The sequence below is a fragment of the Malania oleifera genome, chromosome 6, assembly GCF_029873635.1.
Source record: "Malania oleifera isolate guangnan ecotype guangnan chromosome 6, ASM2987363v1, whole genome shotgun sequence".
Lineage (NCBI taxonomy): Eukaryota > Viridiplantae > Streptophyta > Magnoliopsida > Santalales > Ximeniaceae > Malania > Malania oleifera.
The window spans coordinates 76746939-76766966 of NC_080422.1; the positions used below are offsets into that span (position 1 = coordinate 76746939).

General features: G+C 39.1%; 1 protein-coding gene across 1 annotated transcript; it reads left to right on the forward strand.

The window, feature by feature from the left end:
• The first annotated feature begins 961 nt into the window (after positions 1 to 961).
• Positions 962 to 6813, forward strand: LOC131157459 (thiol protease aleurain-like). The gene is made up of 8 exons (XM_058111636.1): positions 962 to 1483; positions 1585 to 1706; positions 3939 to 4054; positions 4466 to 4539; positions 4641 to 4905; positions 5502 to 5633; positions 5954 to 6089; positions 6514 to 6813. Exons 1-8 carry the CDS (start codon positions 1284 to 1286, stop codon positions 6549 to 6551), a joined length of 1083 nt encoding a protein of 360 aa, XP_057967619.1. The 5' UTR covers positions 962 to 1283; the 3' UTR covers positions 6552 to 6813.
• Positions 6814 to 20028: the final 13215 nt, after the last annotated feature.

The window sequence follows — 20028 nt, forward strand, 5'->3', positions numbered from 1 at the left end:
TTCTCTCAATAAGTCACAAAATTAAAATAATTTGTAAATTTTTATTAATAATAATTTAATGTCAATTGAGTTTTACAATTATAATTTATTAATAAAAAAATAAAATCACACACGTGGTGTGTCCAAGGACTGGTACATATGTAATAAGTAAGTAAAGAAAATTATTGCACATGTCATCAACATTTATTTTTTCTCGTAATTTAGAATTATTTTTTAAATTCTATTTTAGTGAATATTTAAAATAAAATGTTACAAAATCAATTTTTATTTTAAACATTTTTACTTGAAAATAATTCATCACCCTAAGTTATTATATATAAAAGTGGTGGGAAACAAAATATCTCAGTCCGATTATTGAATTTAGATCATATATAATATAAATTATATTAAATTTTATCTAAATCCATCTAAATTCAAATTTAAGGTTTGAAATCAATGCTTCCAAATATAGCATAAAACTAATTTAATTGGAAACATATTCTTATTACATTTAATTGTAACATTAAATCAATATAAGACGAATTTGTTCATTTTATTTTAGGATATACAATTTATTTACCATTGCACTTATTTTGTTTTCTGAATGAAAAATCAATTTTTTTGGGCCGAAATCTTGATATATTAAAAATAAAATTATTAAATGTTGATTTATCTAATTTTATTGAATTTATTTTTTTTAAAAAATACTTGTCTATATATTTATCTAAAAAATCATTTATGCTATCTGTACTTTTATATATAATATGTATACGTATTTTTTTTTTGTTAATATAAATATAATTTCTCTTTTAGATCTAAACTTTAACATATCTAGACATAGATTTTAGGTTAAATTTACTTTTAAGAATATATTACCTTGAAAAAATATGAAGTTTTTGTTACAAAATGATTTACTTTATTTTTAATTTTATTAATTTATTTAAATATTGATATAGATAGATAATGTGGACGTAAGGCTGCTACAAGGGAAAAAAAAAATCTTTGAAGGTCACCCTCTACCTCATACGCGTGCTGAAGTTGCTTACCTTGTAACTAAGAAATACCCTAGACACCGTCCACTAGAAAACCTCCACGTGTATTCAAGTGTCACCGTAGCTCTCAATGAATCTCCCGGAATCTCTCTCTCTCTCTCTCTCTTTCGCTGTGGGAGGGAATCTCTTTCTTTTTCTCCTCCCGTCCACATCTCATCTCCTCCGTTAAAACGCAATCCTAGAGCTCCATTTTCCCACATCCTCCCCAGTTTCTAGTCTACTGTTTCCACCAACGCACCTAGAGAGGGAGAGATGGCTGCCCTGGCCCTGGTGATTTTGCTCAGCTGCATCGCTGCGGCAGCTGCCCACGGTGGATCAGACGGCAACCGTGACTTCGCGGAAGAGAATCCCATTCGACTGGCATCCGACGGCCTCCGTGACTTCGAGACCTCCGTCCTCCAAGTCGTCGGCCAGACGCGCCACGCGCTCTCCTTCGCTCGCTTCGCTCGCAGGTTCGATCGTCTCCCTAGCTCTTGTCGCTCGCTTTTTCCTGTCCGATTACTGATCGGATGGTTGTAGATTAATCCGGTGATGCATAACTGTTTTTGCTCAGGTATGGGAAGCGGTACGAGTCCGTGCCAGAGATTCAGCTCCGATTTGAGATTTTCTCGGACAATCTAAACCTCATCAGATCTTCTAACAGAAAGGGCTTGTCTTACACTCTTGGTCTTAATCGTGAGTTCAACTTATCTATTTCAATGTTTTTGTTCGAAAATTTTGATCTGTTTTCAAGTTTTGAACATCGATGCCGTTTTTTTAGATGAGTTTAAACTATTCCGATTTACATGCTGGAGTAAATTGAATTTAAAGGATTAAAATTCAAATCTATGCTGGTGCAAATTGAAGTTGAAGGATTAGAATTGAAATCTTACTCCAACTTGTCTATTATTATGTTTTTGAAAATTGGTAATTTAGTTTGAAAGAATTGTCCCTTATTACTTAAGCAATCACAGAGTTAAGCTTGGCTTTCTTTTACTCATCTCTGTCTCTTATTTATTCCTTTTTTATGCTTTGAATTTTCATAATTCTCTTGTCTTACTTCTTCTTCTTAGTTCTTGCATAAGTTTTTCATCGTTTAAAGGATGGAAGCAGAAAAAAATTTGAAAAGGAGTAAAAAAATGTTTGGAGAATCATTTCCCACTTTAGAAAGCAACAAAAGCTATATAAAATAGATGCCATTTAGAATTTTTAGATTCTCCATTAGTTTTATTTGGTCTGTTTTCTATGCCAAGTGGTGTGCCCCCACCTTGAGATGAGACAGTCCACAAACAGCCCAATAATTTTATATTGCATGACACTTATTAAAAAGAAAATTATATTTATGTCTCGTTTGGATGAAGAAGAATTTTATTGATCAAGACAATACAAGCAAAAGCTGCAAGGGGCCAACTGATAAGTTACTAATCATCTATTCTGAATTACAAAAACTCCAAAAAAGAAAAAATAGAAAAATAAAAAACTGCTACCCGTAGAAGTATCACAAGTTACAACATAGTAATATATTGTCACTAGAACATAGAAGCCATCAGACACAAGCGGTGTATATGTTTATTTTTATGTAATTAATTAATTCTTTACAATCTATTGTTGTTTGTTTTTATAAATTAATTATAATTTTTCTATGTTTCCAACTGCTGCTCTCTATCCTACTGTCAATTATTATAAGTTTCTAAGAAAAATAAAATCAAGTAAATGTAAGTTTTTCTTTCGAAGAATTTGAGGGCAGCCCGGTGCACAAATTATAAGTTATTTATGGAATATTTATCTGTTATATGTAATTATAACTATTTCATTAATTATGGATATTTATGTGTTAGTTTATGAGTTATAAATAGTTACAAGATACCAAATAATTTGCATTAATCTTAAAGTTTTACTATCCAGCCAACATTTATACAGATATTTTGAACAATAAAAAGTAAACACCTAATTGGGAGAATCCCATTTATGTATTTATGAATAGAATATATAGATATTTGTATAGGCGACATCAATTTGAGTGCTACTACGACATCAGAAAAAATTAACTGCTCATACAAATTCTAGCAGTAGAAATAATATCAACAAAAAATTAATTGTTTTTAGTATAAGAATCTAGCTTTGCCGACCCCACCTAGTGGGACTTAAGGCTTGGTTTTGTTGTTGTTGTTGTTGTAGTATAAGGATCTAGCTTTATTTTGTATCTTTGCATCCACATGCTGTTTATATTAGCATTCTGAAAAGATCTAGCAGTGGACCTCTGAAACTTCTTCCTTTAGTTGCAACATAGAATCCCAATACATACAACACCAGCATTTTTATATAACATGACTGCAGCATCCTCTTCCAGATTCTAAGAGAAAAGCTGCAATCCAGAATAAAATGACTTCTGTTCTCACAAACATAAAAGTGAAAACCACAAAAGCAACTGCAGTTTATCCCCCATTTCATCATTCTAACTTTGGTGCTTAGGCTACTTTAATGGGTAACCAATAAGACGAAGAGAGTTTTAGAGATTGACTAGAGTACCTCAAAATTTTGAAACTTAAAGCAATTAAACTTGGAAATCTCCTTCTAATTGCTTTTCTTTTTCTTTGGTGGGGGGGTGGGTGTTGCAATTGAATATTTCCCTCTCTTTCCAGCAAACATAATCAACTAATCTGATCACAAAGAAAGTTTGAATAAGAACTAAAATTTCTGATCTTGCTGCCCTCCAACACAAATCTGCTGTCACTCTATCACTATACTCCAGATCAGCATCATGCACAATTCGCACACCATATCTACAAACTAAAAGGTCTAATTCGTGCTAGCTAGCTATCATGCCAAATAAGTGTTGAACTGCCTTCTCAATATGATTCAACTGTATTTTTCTTTTCCATTTAGGTGGTTTCACACCATGATTGTTGCGTTGTTTGTTTTGCACAGAATTTGCTGATTTGACTTGGGAAGAGTTCCAGAGACACAGGTTGGGAGCTGCTCAAAACTGCTCAGCTACCACCAAGGGCAACCACAAGTTAACTAATGATGCGCTTCCTGAAACGGTATTTTCACAAATTTAGCAGCAGTTTTGAGCCCTAATTGATCCAATAACATGTTGAACCTGCTAGAATATATAATTTGGGCTACTTTTTAGGACAATCTATCAATGACACCTAGTAGAGTGCCATAAAATTATGATCACGGTTTCTGGGTGTGCCTAGCTGCAAAAATAAAATCAGTTGAACTACTCAAGTAACCTTGCCTTTAAAAATGATATAGGTTTTGCCCTAGTCCATTACAAACTAGGATGAATTGTAAAGAATAATATTATCTAGGCTTGGGTTTCTTCCCTGCACTTGGGGGGGGAAGTTACTTCCAAAGAAGTGGTGGACATCAGGGTCCAGTTCTTTGCAGTCTAAATCATTTCTGAACTACGTTACCACGTTAATTTGTCTTTTGTTCTGTGCATATAGAAAGATTGGAGAGACAATGGCATAGTCAGCCCGGTCAAGGATCAAGGCCACTGTGGATCCTGCTGGACATTCAGGTTGTCTTGAGATGAGATCAGAGTGTTCAATCTACTGACATGAAACTCTGGACATTCGAACACTAATTTTGGTTGTAACCTTCAATAATTGTCTATTGCAGTACCACAGGGGCTTTGGAGGCAGCTTATACACAGGCATTTGGGAAGGCAGTCTCTCTTTCTGAGCAGCAGCTTGTGGACTGCGCCAGAGCTTTTAATAACTTTGGATGCAGTGGCGGTTTGCCATCCCAGGCCTTTGAATACATCAAATACAATGGCGGCCTTGACACTGAGGAAGCATACCCTTACACTGGAACAGATGGTGTCTGCAAATTCTCATCAGAAAATGTTGGTGTCCGAGTTATTGACTCTGTCAACATTACCCTGGTAAGTTTAATGTACAATTATTCTCATTTGTTATGTGTTGATAGATGTATGTGGAATCTGAGTCAAAGAAATATCCATGCAGACCGAAGTTAGATCTGGCAGGGCTATACATAATTGACAACATGTGTGAAGTTGCTGGGTAATTTGAAATCATGTTGGTTGACATGGCCTTTATTCAGCATGGATCCAATCCACCCTGATTGAGACTAACCTGACCCTATCCCCGTACCAGCTCATATGTCCTGCGTAGCCCCAGTGGTGCTCGCTTCTTAAAACCATCTAATCCAATATTTACAAAGTTCAAAACAAATCACTTTTTATTTGCTCCTTGACCCTAATTTTGGAATGAACAGAAAATTTATAAGAATATGGATGATAGTAATGGGATGTAGCAATTTTATCAATGTGTAAAGAGTTGGTCGGAGCAATGGGGATAATGATGAGTATATAAATTGACGAAGACCAAAAGGTAGAAATGGCAAGAGAAATTTTATATTAATGGTGAGAAAATAATGATGTGGAGAAACAGATCAGGTTTATATAAAATACTTTTGAGGTAAACTTCCAGGTTTTCTAATTTGCATGTACAAATGCAGGGTGCTGAAGATGAATTAAAGCATGCAGTTGCCTTTGTTCGGCCAGTGAGTGTGGCATTTGAGGTAGTGACTGACTTTCGGTTCTATGAAAAGGGTGTCTACACCAGTGATACATGTGGCAGCACTCCCATGGTAAGTATTCCTTTTTTTAAAATGCCCTTTCTATGTAGGAATTGAAAGACTAAGATCCCCCCTTAATTTATGTGTATACCTAGCCCTCCTGTATTCTAGTCTTGAAGTTATAGCAACACTAGGAGCCCCTGCATTGTTACTTTAGAAAGTGCATGTCATAATTAAGACAAACTCTTCTTGTAATTCCCTTGCTTTTCACCCCTTTTGTGTCTAATTTTGATATATGCATATTTTCCAATGAGTCTTAACATCCTTCATGTCTAATGCTGATAAATGCATTTTTTCAATGAGTCTTAACATCTGTTGATTTCTTGTGGCAGGATGTGAACCATGCTGTGCTTGCTGTTGGGTATGGAGTTGAAGATGGTGTTCCCTACTGGCTTATTAAGAACTCATGGGGAGAAGAATGGGGTGACAATGGCTACTTCAAGATGGAGATGGGGAAGAACTTGTGTGGTAAGTTCTTATGATAACAAGTGTTTCTTTGTTGAACCAATGGGTCATGTTAAATGCAATGCTTTTTTTTTTTTGCAAGCATAAATTTTATGCATTGGATTTAAATTTATGTGGATTCCGACAAATCACAATACAATTTTGTATTTTATTTTGTTCGAATCCATAGAAATTTAAATTTAAGGTTTAAATTTCAACTTCCTTTTGTGTTTGCAGTTATAATTTTTTTTTTTTCTAGATTTTAATAAATTATGGGAGTAGATGTTGTACTTTTCACAATGCTTGCAACTGTAATGAAGTATAAAAGTACATTTTGTGAACCATACTTGCAAATGAAGATTTGATAAATCTACCAATAAAGTTGACATCTTAAACTTGCGAAAATATCCAAGTGAATGCTTGAGCTGATCGGGTAGGTTTGTTGCAGGTATTTCAACTTGTGCATCATATCCTATCGTCGGTTAGCTTTTGCTCCTCGGATTGGTGGGCTGTGTATCATTTGTGGTGTAAAAAACAGGTCATAATTGGTCAGCGTAGTACTTTACCATCTCCTGCTTCATGATATGTTTGTTGCTGGCTTGATGTACAAAATAAAACCAAGACATGCCTATTTAGAGACGTAATTGTTATGTATTCATCAATGAAGATATGTAGATTTCCCCTATGAATGTTGATGTGCATTCTCTTGCCTACGCATTAAATAAAATTCAAATGGTATTGGTGGATAGATGTGCGCTGGAGAGACGGCTGGGTGGTGGTGTTCTCTCTTTGTGTGTGTGTGTGTGTGTGCGCAGTTGGCATGCATTCCCTCTTAGTGTGTTCCTTCTCTATTTTCATTTTTTACTATAAATAAGCGATAAATTATCCATCCAAGTCTTTTTAATTAAATATTTACTTTGAGCTTCTCGTTTTTTCATGCATGTGGTTTAACTATAAGGGCAATTTTGAGAAGATCCATGGAATCATAGAAAATTTCATGAATCTTAATAAATAATAATTGAGTGCTTTAGCTGAATAATTTGTGACTTGTGGTTTTTATTTCACATTTTATCTTTCAATCTTGCGCATTTACATGAACTTATATAGAAATTGAGCTCAGTTCGGCTTATTGCTGAAAATGGAATAGAGAGCTTCGATGGAGTTTTTTCCCCTTTTATTATTATTTTATAATAAAATATAAAATAATACTCTATTTGGAAAAAAATTTCTCAGTTTAATGCTTACGTAATCTCGCAACTTGGTGCTGCGAGATTTAAAAGGTCGGACTTTCTCATTGTGACGCATGACATATTGGGAAATAAATCTCGCATGACCAAGCTGTTAGATTTGCAGGGGGAAATGAATTGGCAGCTAGCGAGTGGCAAGTTGGTTAATTAATCTCGCAGGACGAAGTTGCAAGATTTGCAGCGGAAATGAATTGTGAGCTGACACCTGACAAAACTTGCAATTTGGTCTTGTGAGATTTGCTTTGCCCCTTCAAATGCCCTTTCTCCTTCTATTTTATGCGAACATAACAGAGAGACCAGAGAGGTGACTGTTGCAGAGCAGGGAGGGCAGAGGCCGGACGAGTATAGGTGAACGTTGGCTCACCGAACGTTACTTGTTGTCACGAGCTAAGCTTGTTCAGGGCATTATGTTTGCCTGTGACCGCTTGCCTCGTGTGTTTGGAATGAGTTTCCATCATGTAAATACTAGTGTAGGGTTATTTTCTAGTATTTATTTCGTTGTAAGCCAAATAAGGTAGTATGACTCCTCGGTCACTTTGATGTTTCCTAGTGCCAGAGTGAGAATAGCCCAAAAAGCTCTTTAGGGGAGGGTGAGTGTTCATCAGTCATTGTAAAACTCACTAGCACTTGTCAACGTGCTTAGCCTACTTGCCTCCCTCGCTAAGTACCCCATGTCAACGGAGGATTTGTTAATGAATTACGTTTGCTTCAATGTTTACTGCTTGCTTACCACGACTTTCATGAATTGATTACTGTTTCCGCTGCCATCTGAATGAATGTTAATGAAAGTGCTTTGTGGATAAATGTTGGTAAACGATAGGCTGACTAGTTAAACAAGAGTACTTTAGCTAGCGTCGCTAGACCCTTCACAAGGGGGTGAAAATAGTCGGACCATGACACTTGGTATTAGAGCCAAGGCTCAGTTGCTATGAGAATTGAGTTACATTCGTTATGGGATTTTGGAAGCTTTGGTAATTGACCATGGCACCAAACAATGTTGAAAGACTTAGTGCACTGGAAGCACAGGTTGAAGAGACAACCAACAATATGGCCAATGAGATGGCCCAACTGAGGGGACTTGTTGATGAAGTGATGAGATCACAACAGCATCAAGCAAGTTTGACAAGTGAAATATCAGAGGACTTTCACCACACTGTGGAAACTTTGCAGGCCTGGATTGCCGATCTGGATGCAAAGGTGAATCTGATGGTTCTTGCTATGGGGAACTCCAACACTCCAGGAGTTAGTAAGACCAAGGTACCTGAACCTAGGACGTATGGGGGTGCCCGTGATGCTAAGGAGTTAGAGAACTTCTTGTTTGATATGGAATAGTATTTTCGCGCTGTGAGGATGGCCTCAGAACAGGTGAAAGTGGATACTGCAACCATGTACTTGGTGGGTGACGCCAAACTGTGGTGGCATGCTAAGTACAATGACATTGAAAATAGAAACTGTGTAATTGATAGTTGGGCATACTTGAAGAGAGAGCTCAAGGCCCAATTCTTTCCTGAAAATGTTGAGTACAATGTAAGGAAAAAGTCGAGAGACCTCAAGCATACTGGTTCGATCAGGGAATATGTGAAACAATTTTCTACTTTGATGTTGGATATTCGGGATATGTCGAAAAAGGACAAGTTGTTCTATTTTCTAGAGGGGATGAAACCGTGGGCAAGGATTGAACTTCATAGACAAAGAGTTCAAGACTTGTCTACTGCACAAGCTGCTGTAGAACGCTTGACTGACTACGTTGGGGAGAATACCACTTCGTCCAAAGGATCTGGCGGAGAGAGAAACAATGGAAAGTCTTTCAAGAAAGGCAAATCCAAGAGTGGGGGAGCCGACTATAAAGCATCAACCTCAAAGGAAGCTTCGTCGTCTCGAGGGTTCAACACACCCAAGGGAAAGGGTAAACTTGAGTGTTTCTTGTGTCGAGATCCTCATAGAGTTTTTGAGTGCCCTCACAAGGCATCACTTAATGCTTTACAGGCTTCCATTGCCGAATAGGCACTAGAAGACGATAGGGAAGAATATGAGACCCCGAGGATGGGTGTAATGCGGCAGGTGAGTGCATTGGAAAAGCAAGTGAAAGCCCCAAATGTTACACGAGCCAGATGGCTAATGTTTGTGGACTTGAGAATCAATGGGAAGAGCACCCGCACTATGGTGGATACCGGGGCTACCCATAACTTTGTTTCGCAACCAGAAGTTTGGAGACTCAACTTGTCCTTAGAGAAGGATACAGGACGCATGAAAGCAATTAATTCTGTAGCCCAGCCTATTCTGCAAGTAGCCAAGCAAGTTACTGTGAAGCTTGGGTAGTGGGAAGGTCATGTGAATTTCACAGCAGTGCCATTGGATGACTTTCCAGTCATTTTGGGAATGGAGTTCCTAAGGGAAACGAAGGCAGTGCTGATGCCTTCGGCTGGTTCCCTATGTCTGATGGGAGATCACCCATGCATGGTGCAAGTTGTTGCAACGAAAGGAGACGATGGGAAGTTCCTTTCAGCCATGCAACTCAAGAAAGGTTTGAGGAAGGGAGAGCAAACATATCTAGCCACGGTGGTGGTAGATAAAGAAGTAGGAAAAGAGCTAGTGCCTACAACCATCCAAGCGGTGTTGGATGAGTACAAGGAGGTGATGCCGGATAAGTTGCCTCACGAATTACCTCCACTACAGGGTTTGGAGCATGAGATCGAGTTGTTTCCAGAAGTGAAACCACCTGCAAAAGGGCCATATCGGATGGCGCCTCCAGAGTTAGCAGAATTGAGGAAGCAACTTGATGAATTATTGGAAGCGGGATATGTTCGCCCTTCCAAATCACCATTTGGAGCACCAGTGCTGTTTCAAAAGAAACATGATGGGAGCCTGCGGATGTGTGTAGACTACTACGCGCTTAACAAGGTGACAGTGCGCAACAAGTATTCTATTCCGTTAATTGCTGATTTATTGGATCAGTTGAGTCACGCCAAGTACTTCACTAAACTTGACTTGAGGTCAGGCTACTATCAGGTGAGAATTGCTGATGGGGATGAGCCAAAGACTACTTGTGTAACACGGTATGGGGCATATGAATTCTTGGTGATGCCATTCAAGTTGACGAATGCGCCTGTAACATTCTGTACCTTGATGAACCAGTTTTCTGTGAATACCTTGACAAGTTTGTCGTGGTGTACCTAGATGATATAGTTGTCTACAGTTCCACTCTAAAGGAACATAAAGAGCATCTGCGGAAGGTGTTCGATAGGCCGAAGGGGAACAGTCTATATGTGAAGAAAGAGAAGTGCTTTTTCGCTCAGCAGAGCATCAAATTCCTTGGTTATGTGATTGAATAAGGTCATATCAAAATGGATATGAAGAAGGTAAGGGCAATTCAAGAATGGAAGATCCCAACGACAGTGAAAGAGTTACGTTCCTTTCTTGGTCTTGCCAACTACTACAGGAAGTTTGTAGAGGGATATTCATGGAGAACGATCCCTATGACAGAACTACTAAAGAAGGGTCATGGGTGGAATTGGACAGAGGAGTGCGAGAGAGCCTTTGATGACTTAAAGGATGCTATGATGAGAGATCCGATACTGGCTCTTTCGGATGTCATGAAACCCTTCGAGGTATAGACAGATGCATCAGACTTCGCCCTTGGAGGAGTCTTGGTACAAGAGGGGCACCCTGTTGCGTACGAAAGCCGTAAGCTTAGTGAAGCAGAGCGGAAGTACACAGCTCAAGAGAAGGAGATGCTAGCAGTGATACATTGTCTCCGTGTGTGGAGGCATTACTTACTTGGGTCAAGGTTTGTGGTGAAAATAGATAATTCAGGTGTTAGCCATTTCTTCACACAGCCAAAGTTGACACCCAAGCAGGGCCAATGACATGAATTCTTGGCGGAATTTGATTTCTCACTTGAGTACAAGATGGGGCGATTGAACCAAGTCGCGGATGCACCGAGTAGAAAGGCCGAACTGGCAGCCTTACAAATGGTAACACATCTGACTTCAAGTACTGTTACCACAACGATGTGGAAGCGCATCAAGGAGAACTTAGCTAAAGATCTAGTTGCGCAGAACTTAATGAAACTTACCGAAGAAGGGAAGGCACGACAGTTCTGGATGGAAGATGGATTACTGATGACCCATGGTAACTGACTCTTTGTGCCACGAGTAGGTGATCTGAGGAAGACATTGCTGAAGGAATGTCATGATACCATGTGGGCCAGACATCCAGGATGACAGCACACTTTGGCCTTACTGAAGCGGGGGTACTATTGGCCGCTTATGCATGATGATATGGTTGATTATACCCGAACTCGTCTCACTTGCCAACAAGACAAGGTGGAGCAGAGGAAAATTGTTGGGCTATTGGAGCCCCTACCAGTACCGTCCAAACCGTGGGAAAGTGCCTCATTGGACTTCATCACCAACCTGCCCAAAGTGGGAGACGCAGGGTCTATACTTGTTATTATAGATAGCTTTTCAAAGTATGGTACATTCATAGCCGCATCGAAGTACTGTTCGGCAGAGGAGACAACACAGTTGTTTTTTAAGAACATTGTGAAATATTGGGGTGTTCCCCATGACATTGTTAGTGACCGAGACTCAAGATTCACCGGCAACTTCTGGACATAACTTTTTAGAATCCTCGGTTTACAACTAGAAATCTCTTCGAGTTATCACCCATAGACAGATGGACAGACAGAGAGATTCAATGGGTTACTTGAAGAGTACTTGCGCCACTTTGTCAACGCCAACCAAAAGAATTGGGTGCAACTACTTGATGTGGCTCAATTCTGTTTCAATGCCCAAAAGTGCTCCACAACCAACAAGAGTCCTTTTGAGCTTGTTACAAGCCAACAGCCGCTGTTATCTCACACAGTGGATGAGCCGTACAGAGGAAAGAGTCCCAGGGCGCACGTCTTTACCAAAGAATGGAGACAGAATGTTGAGATTACCCAAGCCTACCTAGGGAAAGCAACTAAGAGGATGAAGAAGTGGGCAGATCAGGGGAGAAGACTGCAGCACTTCAACGTAGGTGACTTGGTGCTTGTTAAGCTCAATCCTGAACAGGTCAGGTCACTACGAGGACGAGATAGGAGACTACTTCACAAATATGAAGGACCAATCCCCATCTTGGCCAAAGTCGGGAAGGTCTCCTACAAAATCGACCCTCCGACTTGGATGAAAGTGCATCCTGTGTTTCGCGTCAACTGCCTCAAGCCGTACAATGTCGACACCGATGATATGAGCAGAAATTAGTTAGCCAGAGCAGAAGCCTGACAGACGTGAAGTTGAAGATATCCTTGCAGATAGAGAGTTCACATCCTTAAGGAAGAAGCGGCAGAAATTCTTAGTGAAGTGGAAAGGCCTTGGTGACGAAGAAATTAGCTGGGTTTCTGCGGAAGATATGCAACCATTCGTAGACGAAGTCAAAGTGTACCTAGCGTCAAAGTCTACAAGGACGTCGACCGCATAAGTGGGGGAGAATGTCACGAATTAAGCTTGTTCAAGGCATTTTGCTTGCCTGTGATCGCTTGCCTCGTGTGTTTGGGATGAGTTTCCATCATGTAAATACTAGTGTAGGGTTATTTTCTAGTATTTATTTCGTTGTAAGCGAAATAAGGCAGTATGACTCCTCGGTCACTTTGATGTTTCCTAGTGTCAGAGTGAGAATAGCCTAGAAAGCTCTTTAGGGGAGGGTGAGTGTTCATCAGTCATTGTAAAACTCACTAGCAATTGTCAACGTGCTTAGCCTACTTGCCTTCCTCGCTAAGTACACTATGTCAACGGAGGATTTGTTAATGAATTACGTTTGCTTCAATGTTTACTGCTTGCTTACCACGACTTTCATGAATTGATTACTGTTTTCGCTGCCATCTAAATGAATGTTAATAAAAGTGCTTCGTGGATAAATGTTGGTAAATGATAGGCTGGCTAGTTAAACAAGAGTGCTTTAGCTAGCGCCGCACGGCCCTTCACAAGGGGGTGAAAATAGTCGGACCGTGACACTCGTGAACGTTGAGGAGAAACATATAAAAGGGGCTGATGGGGTAACTTCAATTTAAAATTTTTCATCTATTCTTGAATTCAAATTTATATTTTTGATTGAAGAAATTGTTTGATTAATAAGATCGTTAGTGTGGCTGATAAATTAGTTGGGCTGATTGAAGACGTCATTTCGAAACGACCAAATTTGAGGTTAGACTTTTTTTTTTTTGGTTAATATTTTACTTCATTTCATGTGTTATGTGTAATGTAATTGATATGTTGTACGTAATCTAGTGTTTTAAATTTGGTATTTGAAAAAAATGAATTATTAATTAGATTTTAATTTAAAATGAATTATTGTTTGGATTGACATTGTGAGTTTAGAGTTTGTATTTTATTTACATTATAATTACTTTGTTATTTTGTCCAATTGCCCGAATGGTGGTTTGGATGCTGACATGTAGAATAGAACAGAGATTGATGGATTTAGTTGTGGAAATATTTTAATTTTTTTTTTTTTTTTTTGTGTTTTTAAAATATTTACAACAAAATTAGCTAAATTTTCAATTTATATAAAAAATGAATGATACAGAGGTTTTTTTTTTTACAGAAATACGAACTTGTTTTTTAATTTTATAAATCTGCATAGGAATGTTATACAACATCTTTTAATTATAAAAAATAAGAACTATTTTTCATAATTTAACAAATCCTTTATTCCTCAACTTTTTAATGCAAATTTTGAAAAATTGACCTAATATTGTACAATTTTATAACTGAACAAGTTCTAAGGTTGATTTTTTTTGTTTTGTGAAAAAAGAAAACAAATAGGAACAAAGTATCATTCAAAGATTTTTCTCCAATGCCACAACCATTTATTTCTCGGGGAAAATAATAACTTGATTTTTGACTAAAATTAAAGTATGGTCAGGTAGATAGTCTCAAATTAGCGACGGAAACATTCAATTCAAGAATAGATTATGTATTTTTTCACGTGATAATGCTAATGAAAATAAGTCAAGTATTACATTGTTTTGTTGAGTAGGTAAAGAAGTCATTGGGTGACATGAAGTACTTGAAACACATTCTTATTTAATCAATGAACCAATTGGTCTACATTAAAATAGAGAATACTTGTATGTATATATAAAGCTAGCTTGATAGTTTAGCATTTGTTTGCTAAAATTTTTATAAAAAAGAAAAATGGATGTTCATGTTGTATGGTTATTTCTTGACTGCTTTGTGTTAAAAATTGTGTTCTTGTCTTTTTTCAGTAGGCTTATTTGATAGAAATTGATGAAAAAACATGCAAATCATTTTTCATATTTATTTATCTATTTAGTAGAATTTTATCATCTTCAATCCAATTCTATGATCTGATCCTGCAAACCAACCTAGCAATCCTACGTAGGATCTTGATTTTAACAACCTTGCTCATGTCCTCACAATATGAATTTGGAGAAGTTCATTGCTTGCTTATAACAATATGAATCATAATATATTATAGTTGATTAGCTTAACATGAATAAAAAGAGGTGTTATGTCATGCACTTATACAATTTTATTTTTTGTAGGTATTTACTATTTCCTGAGGTCGATCTAAATGGTAGAAAGCTCGAGCAGTGTTCCTGTGACAAATATTGTTGTATATGAGGGGGAAATTATCACCGGAGTAGAGAGTGTTAGTTATAGTACTACGTCGGTTCGACCAATTCAAATTGGTCATAGGTGTAAATTAAATAAATTATACTCAAAGATATATCAATATTTGCATATTGATCCAAATCAATATGCATTGTGGGTGACTGCAAGATACCCTATGTGAGGTTATAATGATATAGTCCTCTATGAGACTATTTCCGTAACTGATGATTGCGGTTTGCGCATTGTGTTGGATGCACACTGCGTAGGTATGACATATTTAACTGTGCAGTTATATGTCGAAACAATTCCTCACATGTGTGTCGCCGCAAATAGGCAGACGGGGACATCTGCCGAGTATGTAGTTAAAGTGGAGGAAGACACCCAACAGACACGTCATTATGATATGACTGCGGAAGAAGGTATTGAACTATACACGAGTGCGGAGGTTGGTGGGATGCCTATTGTGGATTTCAATGAATGTTCGGGATCGTCATTTGAGCCGTCGACGTACAAAAGACATGTTCTTCACATGAATGATTAGGAAGGTTGCAAAGAAGTTTTGGTAGAAGGTCCAGGATCATTGTTTGCCATTGCGAACAATGCATTAGACAAGGGGATAAACATTTCGAATGATGTTAATTTACAAAATGACATGTATGAGCAGGAAACGAGTGAAGGATTAAATGAGTTCATCGATGATGTGAACCCACCCCCCTCGGTGAAACGAATGATGCGACGTACGACGTCCAGTTTATGGACGAACCTTCTATATACAGTCAAACTAATGTAGATGCTGCAGATTTGTCACGTGATAAGGAGCTTCCTTACGGGTGACTCTTTGGGATGAATTGTCTGAGCTGAATAAAGGGATGCTATTCGGGTTGAAGGATCAGTTGATAGCAGCAATGCAAATATATCACACTCGAACCCACCATGACTTCCACATTGTGCAGTCTACCTGAGTGTTATGGGTTGCTAGGTGTAAAGAGTCTGATTGCAGATGGAGAGTGCGTGCAATGTATCGGATGAAACACTAATTATTCGAAATCACCTAATATGGTGGTCCGCACATGTGTTTGAACGAACTTCTCTTACATGATCATAACCAAATCACATCGTCTTTCATTGCTAGGGAGATAGTGAATATGATCAGAGGAGATGCATCGACATCAATCACCACATTGAAAGAGTTCATAGATCGTCGCTTCGGCTATTCGATCTTGTTTAAGAAAGTTTGGTTGGGCAAATAGAAGGAAATTGTCCAAGTATTCGGCGATTGGGAGATGTCTTATCAAACTTTACCAAAGTGGATGGACTCAGTGCCACGATGGTGGACGAAGGTATGGGAGCATGACCACTAACCTTGTGGAATGTTTCAACGCTGTCCTGAAAGGCGCTTGTAGCCTCCCAATAATGACCTTTGTGCAATTAACATTTTATCACATTGCACATTATTTCAATAGCCGATGCAAGACTGCTCGTAATGCAATATCTGGAGGAAATGCGTTCACTCCGTATATCTTGCTAGCGATGGAAAGAAGGAAGCTAAAGACGACCGTGCATCGAGTCACGATGTTCAACCAATTTAGGCGTAATTTTAGTATCACAACCACGCAGTTGGGGCCACATAAAGGAAACAATGTCCAAACTTTGAGCATTCAGGGTAAACGCAAATGCTTATGTACGAAGTGGCAAGTTTTACACTTTCCCTACTCCCACCTTCTCGTTGCATGTGCAGAGACACGACTGAACGCTATCCAATAAGTTGAGTCATGGTGGAGCATTACCGAGCACTATGCGACACATGCTACGAATTTTCATCTGATTATGCACGAGGCGTAGTGGTTAACATCCTCGTTGCCGACTTTGCAGGTAAATCCTACATATGCTCAACATAAAGGTCAGTCTAGGAGCTCACGTATACAATGAGATGGACGCAAAGGAAGGTAGGAAGAATAGCATGTGCAACATATGTCATCAAGAAGGACATAATCGTACAAGGTGTCCGAGAAGGACCTAACCTTGGGATGCAGCTGGACCATCACATTGACTTCGCACGCACTTATAGGACTTTTAGTACACTTCTTGTTTTTAATATATTTTTTGTATTGCATTGGTGCATTTTGCAGGATTGATCCAGGGTCGTATGTTTGGAGCGTGTTGACGATGGGCGATGATCACTGATTTAGCCGAGTGTTGACTGATAGGCATGCCAACCCCTTGTTCTGCCGAGGGGGCACGCAGTTTGCTGAGCACTGGTTGGAGGCAGACGATCGCATCATTCGATATATACACGATGCAAGGTTCTACGGTATATATCGGATTGCCCATATGCACTTGGATTGGCATTTGGTGACAGCTTTGGTGGAGCGATGGAGACCGGAGATGCACACGTTCCACCTACCGCATGGGGAGGCAATCATCACACTCTAGGATATCGCGTTTTTGTTCGGGCTACCGATTGATGGGAGCCCCGTTACTAGTCATACTGTTGGACCAGTAGAGAGACCTATAGACTGTTGGGGACGACTCGCCTTGCGTACTATGTGCGAGCATTTGTTAGGAGTCATGCCACCTGACAGCGAGTTGGTTGGTGCATGCATTCGTATACGGTTCCTCGAGGGGGATATGTTTCGTCAGCTCCCGACACATGCAGATGCGCAGAATATAGCGTGTCACGCATGAGCCCACCTATTGCGCTTGATATGTGGGGTGCTATTTTGTGACGTTTCGGAGAGTTACGCGCATCTGATGTTCCTTCCACTCCTTGCGGACCTAGGAGTGATTCCCTCATACAGTTAGGGGTCTGCGACTTTGGCATGGCTTTACAGGGAGATGTGCCGCGCTACTCACTTGTTGAAGACATAGATTGTTGGCCCATTCCGCTTACTACAGGTTTAGGCTTGGGAGAGATTTCCGTCCTTAGCTCCTATGTGGCAAGATTTCCTGTAGATTTAGAGGGGCCAGGACAGTCGTCCGGTTGACCCACTCCCACTCGCATACCGGTTAGTACCAACATCATTTATCCCTCCTCATTCATTCTATAAGTACTACGAATACTAATTTGTAGTACTTACTAGTCATTACATTCGGAAACTTATGTTTTATCTTGTACAAATAAAGGGACGACTTGAGGGCGCCGTCGGTTGTGCAACACACATTGCCTTGGTACAGGTTCAAGTTGGACATGCATCAGGAGCATGAGGTATAGTCCGATTAAAGTGTAGCACATAATAGTATTTTTCTACCAGATACGTACAACTCACTTACATTTTACTTATGTTTAAGTGTAGTTCCTATGGAGGCCCTACACGGCTGAGATTCTAGCCGACCTACCTTCTAATTGTGCAGTCGGGAGTGAACCGTGGGTAGCCCAAGTGCCACTCATATGCATTCATGTTAGTGAGTGGTATCTCCCTAACCGAGTCATGCGGTAGTTCGGCTATCTACAGGGCATTCCCGACTGCTTCTTAACGTCAGGGGTAGATGTACTTGGGGAGGACCTCCATGGCATGGATGGACGCGGTCGAGGGATCATGGACTGAGCAAGTACACACGAGATATCCGTGACTGAGTGGAAACATCGATGAGAGTACATCCTACCAAGATTGGCGGAGGATGGTCCAATGTGTCCGGATAACCCATACTTTACCTAGTATAGGTCCATCACACAACGCTTCGTTGACAGGACCGCTGTTGTATATCTGAGCCTTATGAGAAGACTTTAATCCACACTTACTTTTGTTATATGTACGTTACAATCTACATATGTTAATCATTTTTTTACATATCCTGCATGCTGACATACTACATGAGGCAGATCATATCTCTCCAAATCTCGCAATCCATAATTTAATGAGTGCTGCATTGGACCTTGTCCACGAGGATGGCCGATAGATCCTTACACCTCACCCTGATGTACCTGCACGAGGAGGTCGACCAGCTCCAGTACGAGGAGGTCGAGCAAGTCCAGTAGGAGGACGACATACTTCCTTCATCCGTCCATTGAATCCCACCTCCTCGCCACCAGTTGTATAGGCGGAGTACGTGTTCGGCCTGTCAGCACCGTATCCACCTTCGTCTAGAGCTGATATTGCAGGACCGTCCAGTAGACCGGCTGATGCCCCTTCTGACTCTGCTGCCATCCCCTCGATATCATTTTTATTGGACAACATTTTTGGTGGGGAGGAGGTCGATGCACCCGCTATGCCACCTCGTTCTCGTCCAGATACATCGTTTGAGTTCTCTCACCATGCGCTAGCATGGATGATGATTACACAATACCTCTTGACGGAGATGATCCATAGACAAGACGACGACATAATAGGACTCTTGATGTAGATGACTAACAAGGAGAGGGAAGACGCAGACGGCAGCCAACCCGACCCCAAAGACAACCTCGCTGCAGCACTTAGTAGTATATCATTATGTTTATTTCATTTGTATAGCATTGATTATTTTCATTTCATTTGTATAGCATCGTTGTATTATTTATGTATAATTGGGAATGTTTATTCATTTTTCCCAACATATATATGTAAATGAAAGTTGTGCATGACAGTTTAGAATGAAACACAATCTTATCACCTATCATACGAGCAATTCTCCTATCATACAAGCAATTCTACTCATAAATGGTAAGCATAGAATTTACAATGAATTATCACTTTGCATGTTTTAAAATTGAGAAACATAACTTTGATAAATATATCAAAGCACACGACTTGAAAACTGTCGAGTTAGCAAATAACTTTAAAAATAGAGCAAATTAAAATGCAATAATCAAGAGCTTGTGAAAATATAGCCAAATTATTTTTATATTTTAATTAAAATATGAGACGTGTCAAAATAAAAATGCTCCTAAATAATCCTCATACCATTGAGTAGTGAATCAATAAAAGAAAAGAGAAAAAGAAAAAGCCACATTTAAACTTTTTCTACGTTAGAGAGCATTTGTTGGACTTTTCCATTTGATGTTGGGAGTAATTGAATTAACAATGTTAACAATTGAATTGGGACCAACTGATTGTAAATAAGTTGATTGAATAGAGTGGATAAAAATTTAAAACCAAAATAAAAGCATGAGTTTCCATGTAC

Coding starts and splice junctions, on each gene's coding strand:
- LOC131157459 (XM_058111636.1), top strand. CDS start 1,284: ATGGCTGCCCTGGCCCTGGTGATTTTGCTCAGCTGCATCGCTGCGGCA. Junction 4,055..4,465: donor ATGATGCGCTTCCTGAAACG/GTATTTTCACAA, acceptor CTGTGCATATAG/AAAGATTGGAGAGACAATGG. Junction 4,906..5,501: donor ACTCTGTCAACATTACCCTG/GTAAGTTTAATG, acceptor GTACAAATGCAG/GGTGCTGAAGATGAATTAAA.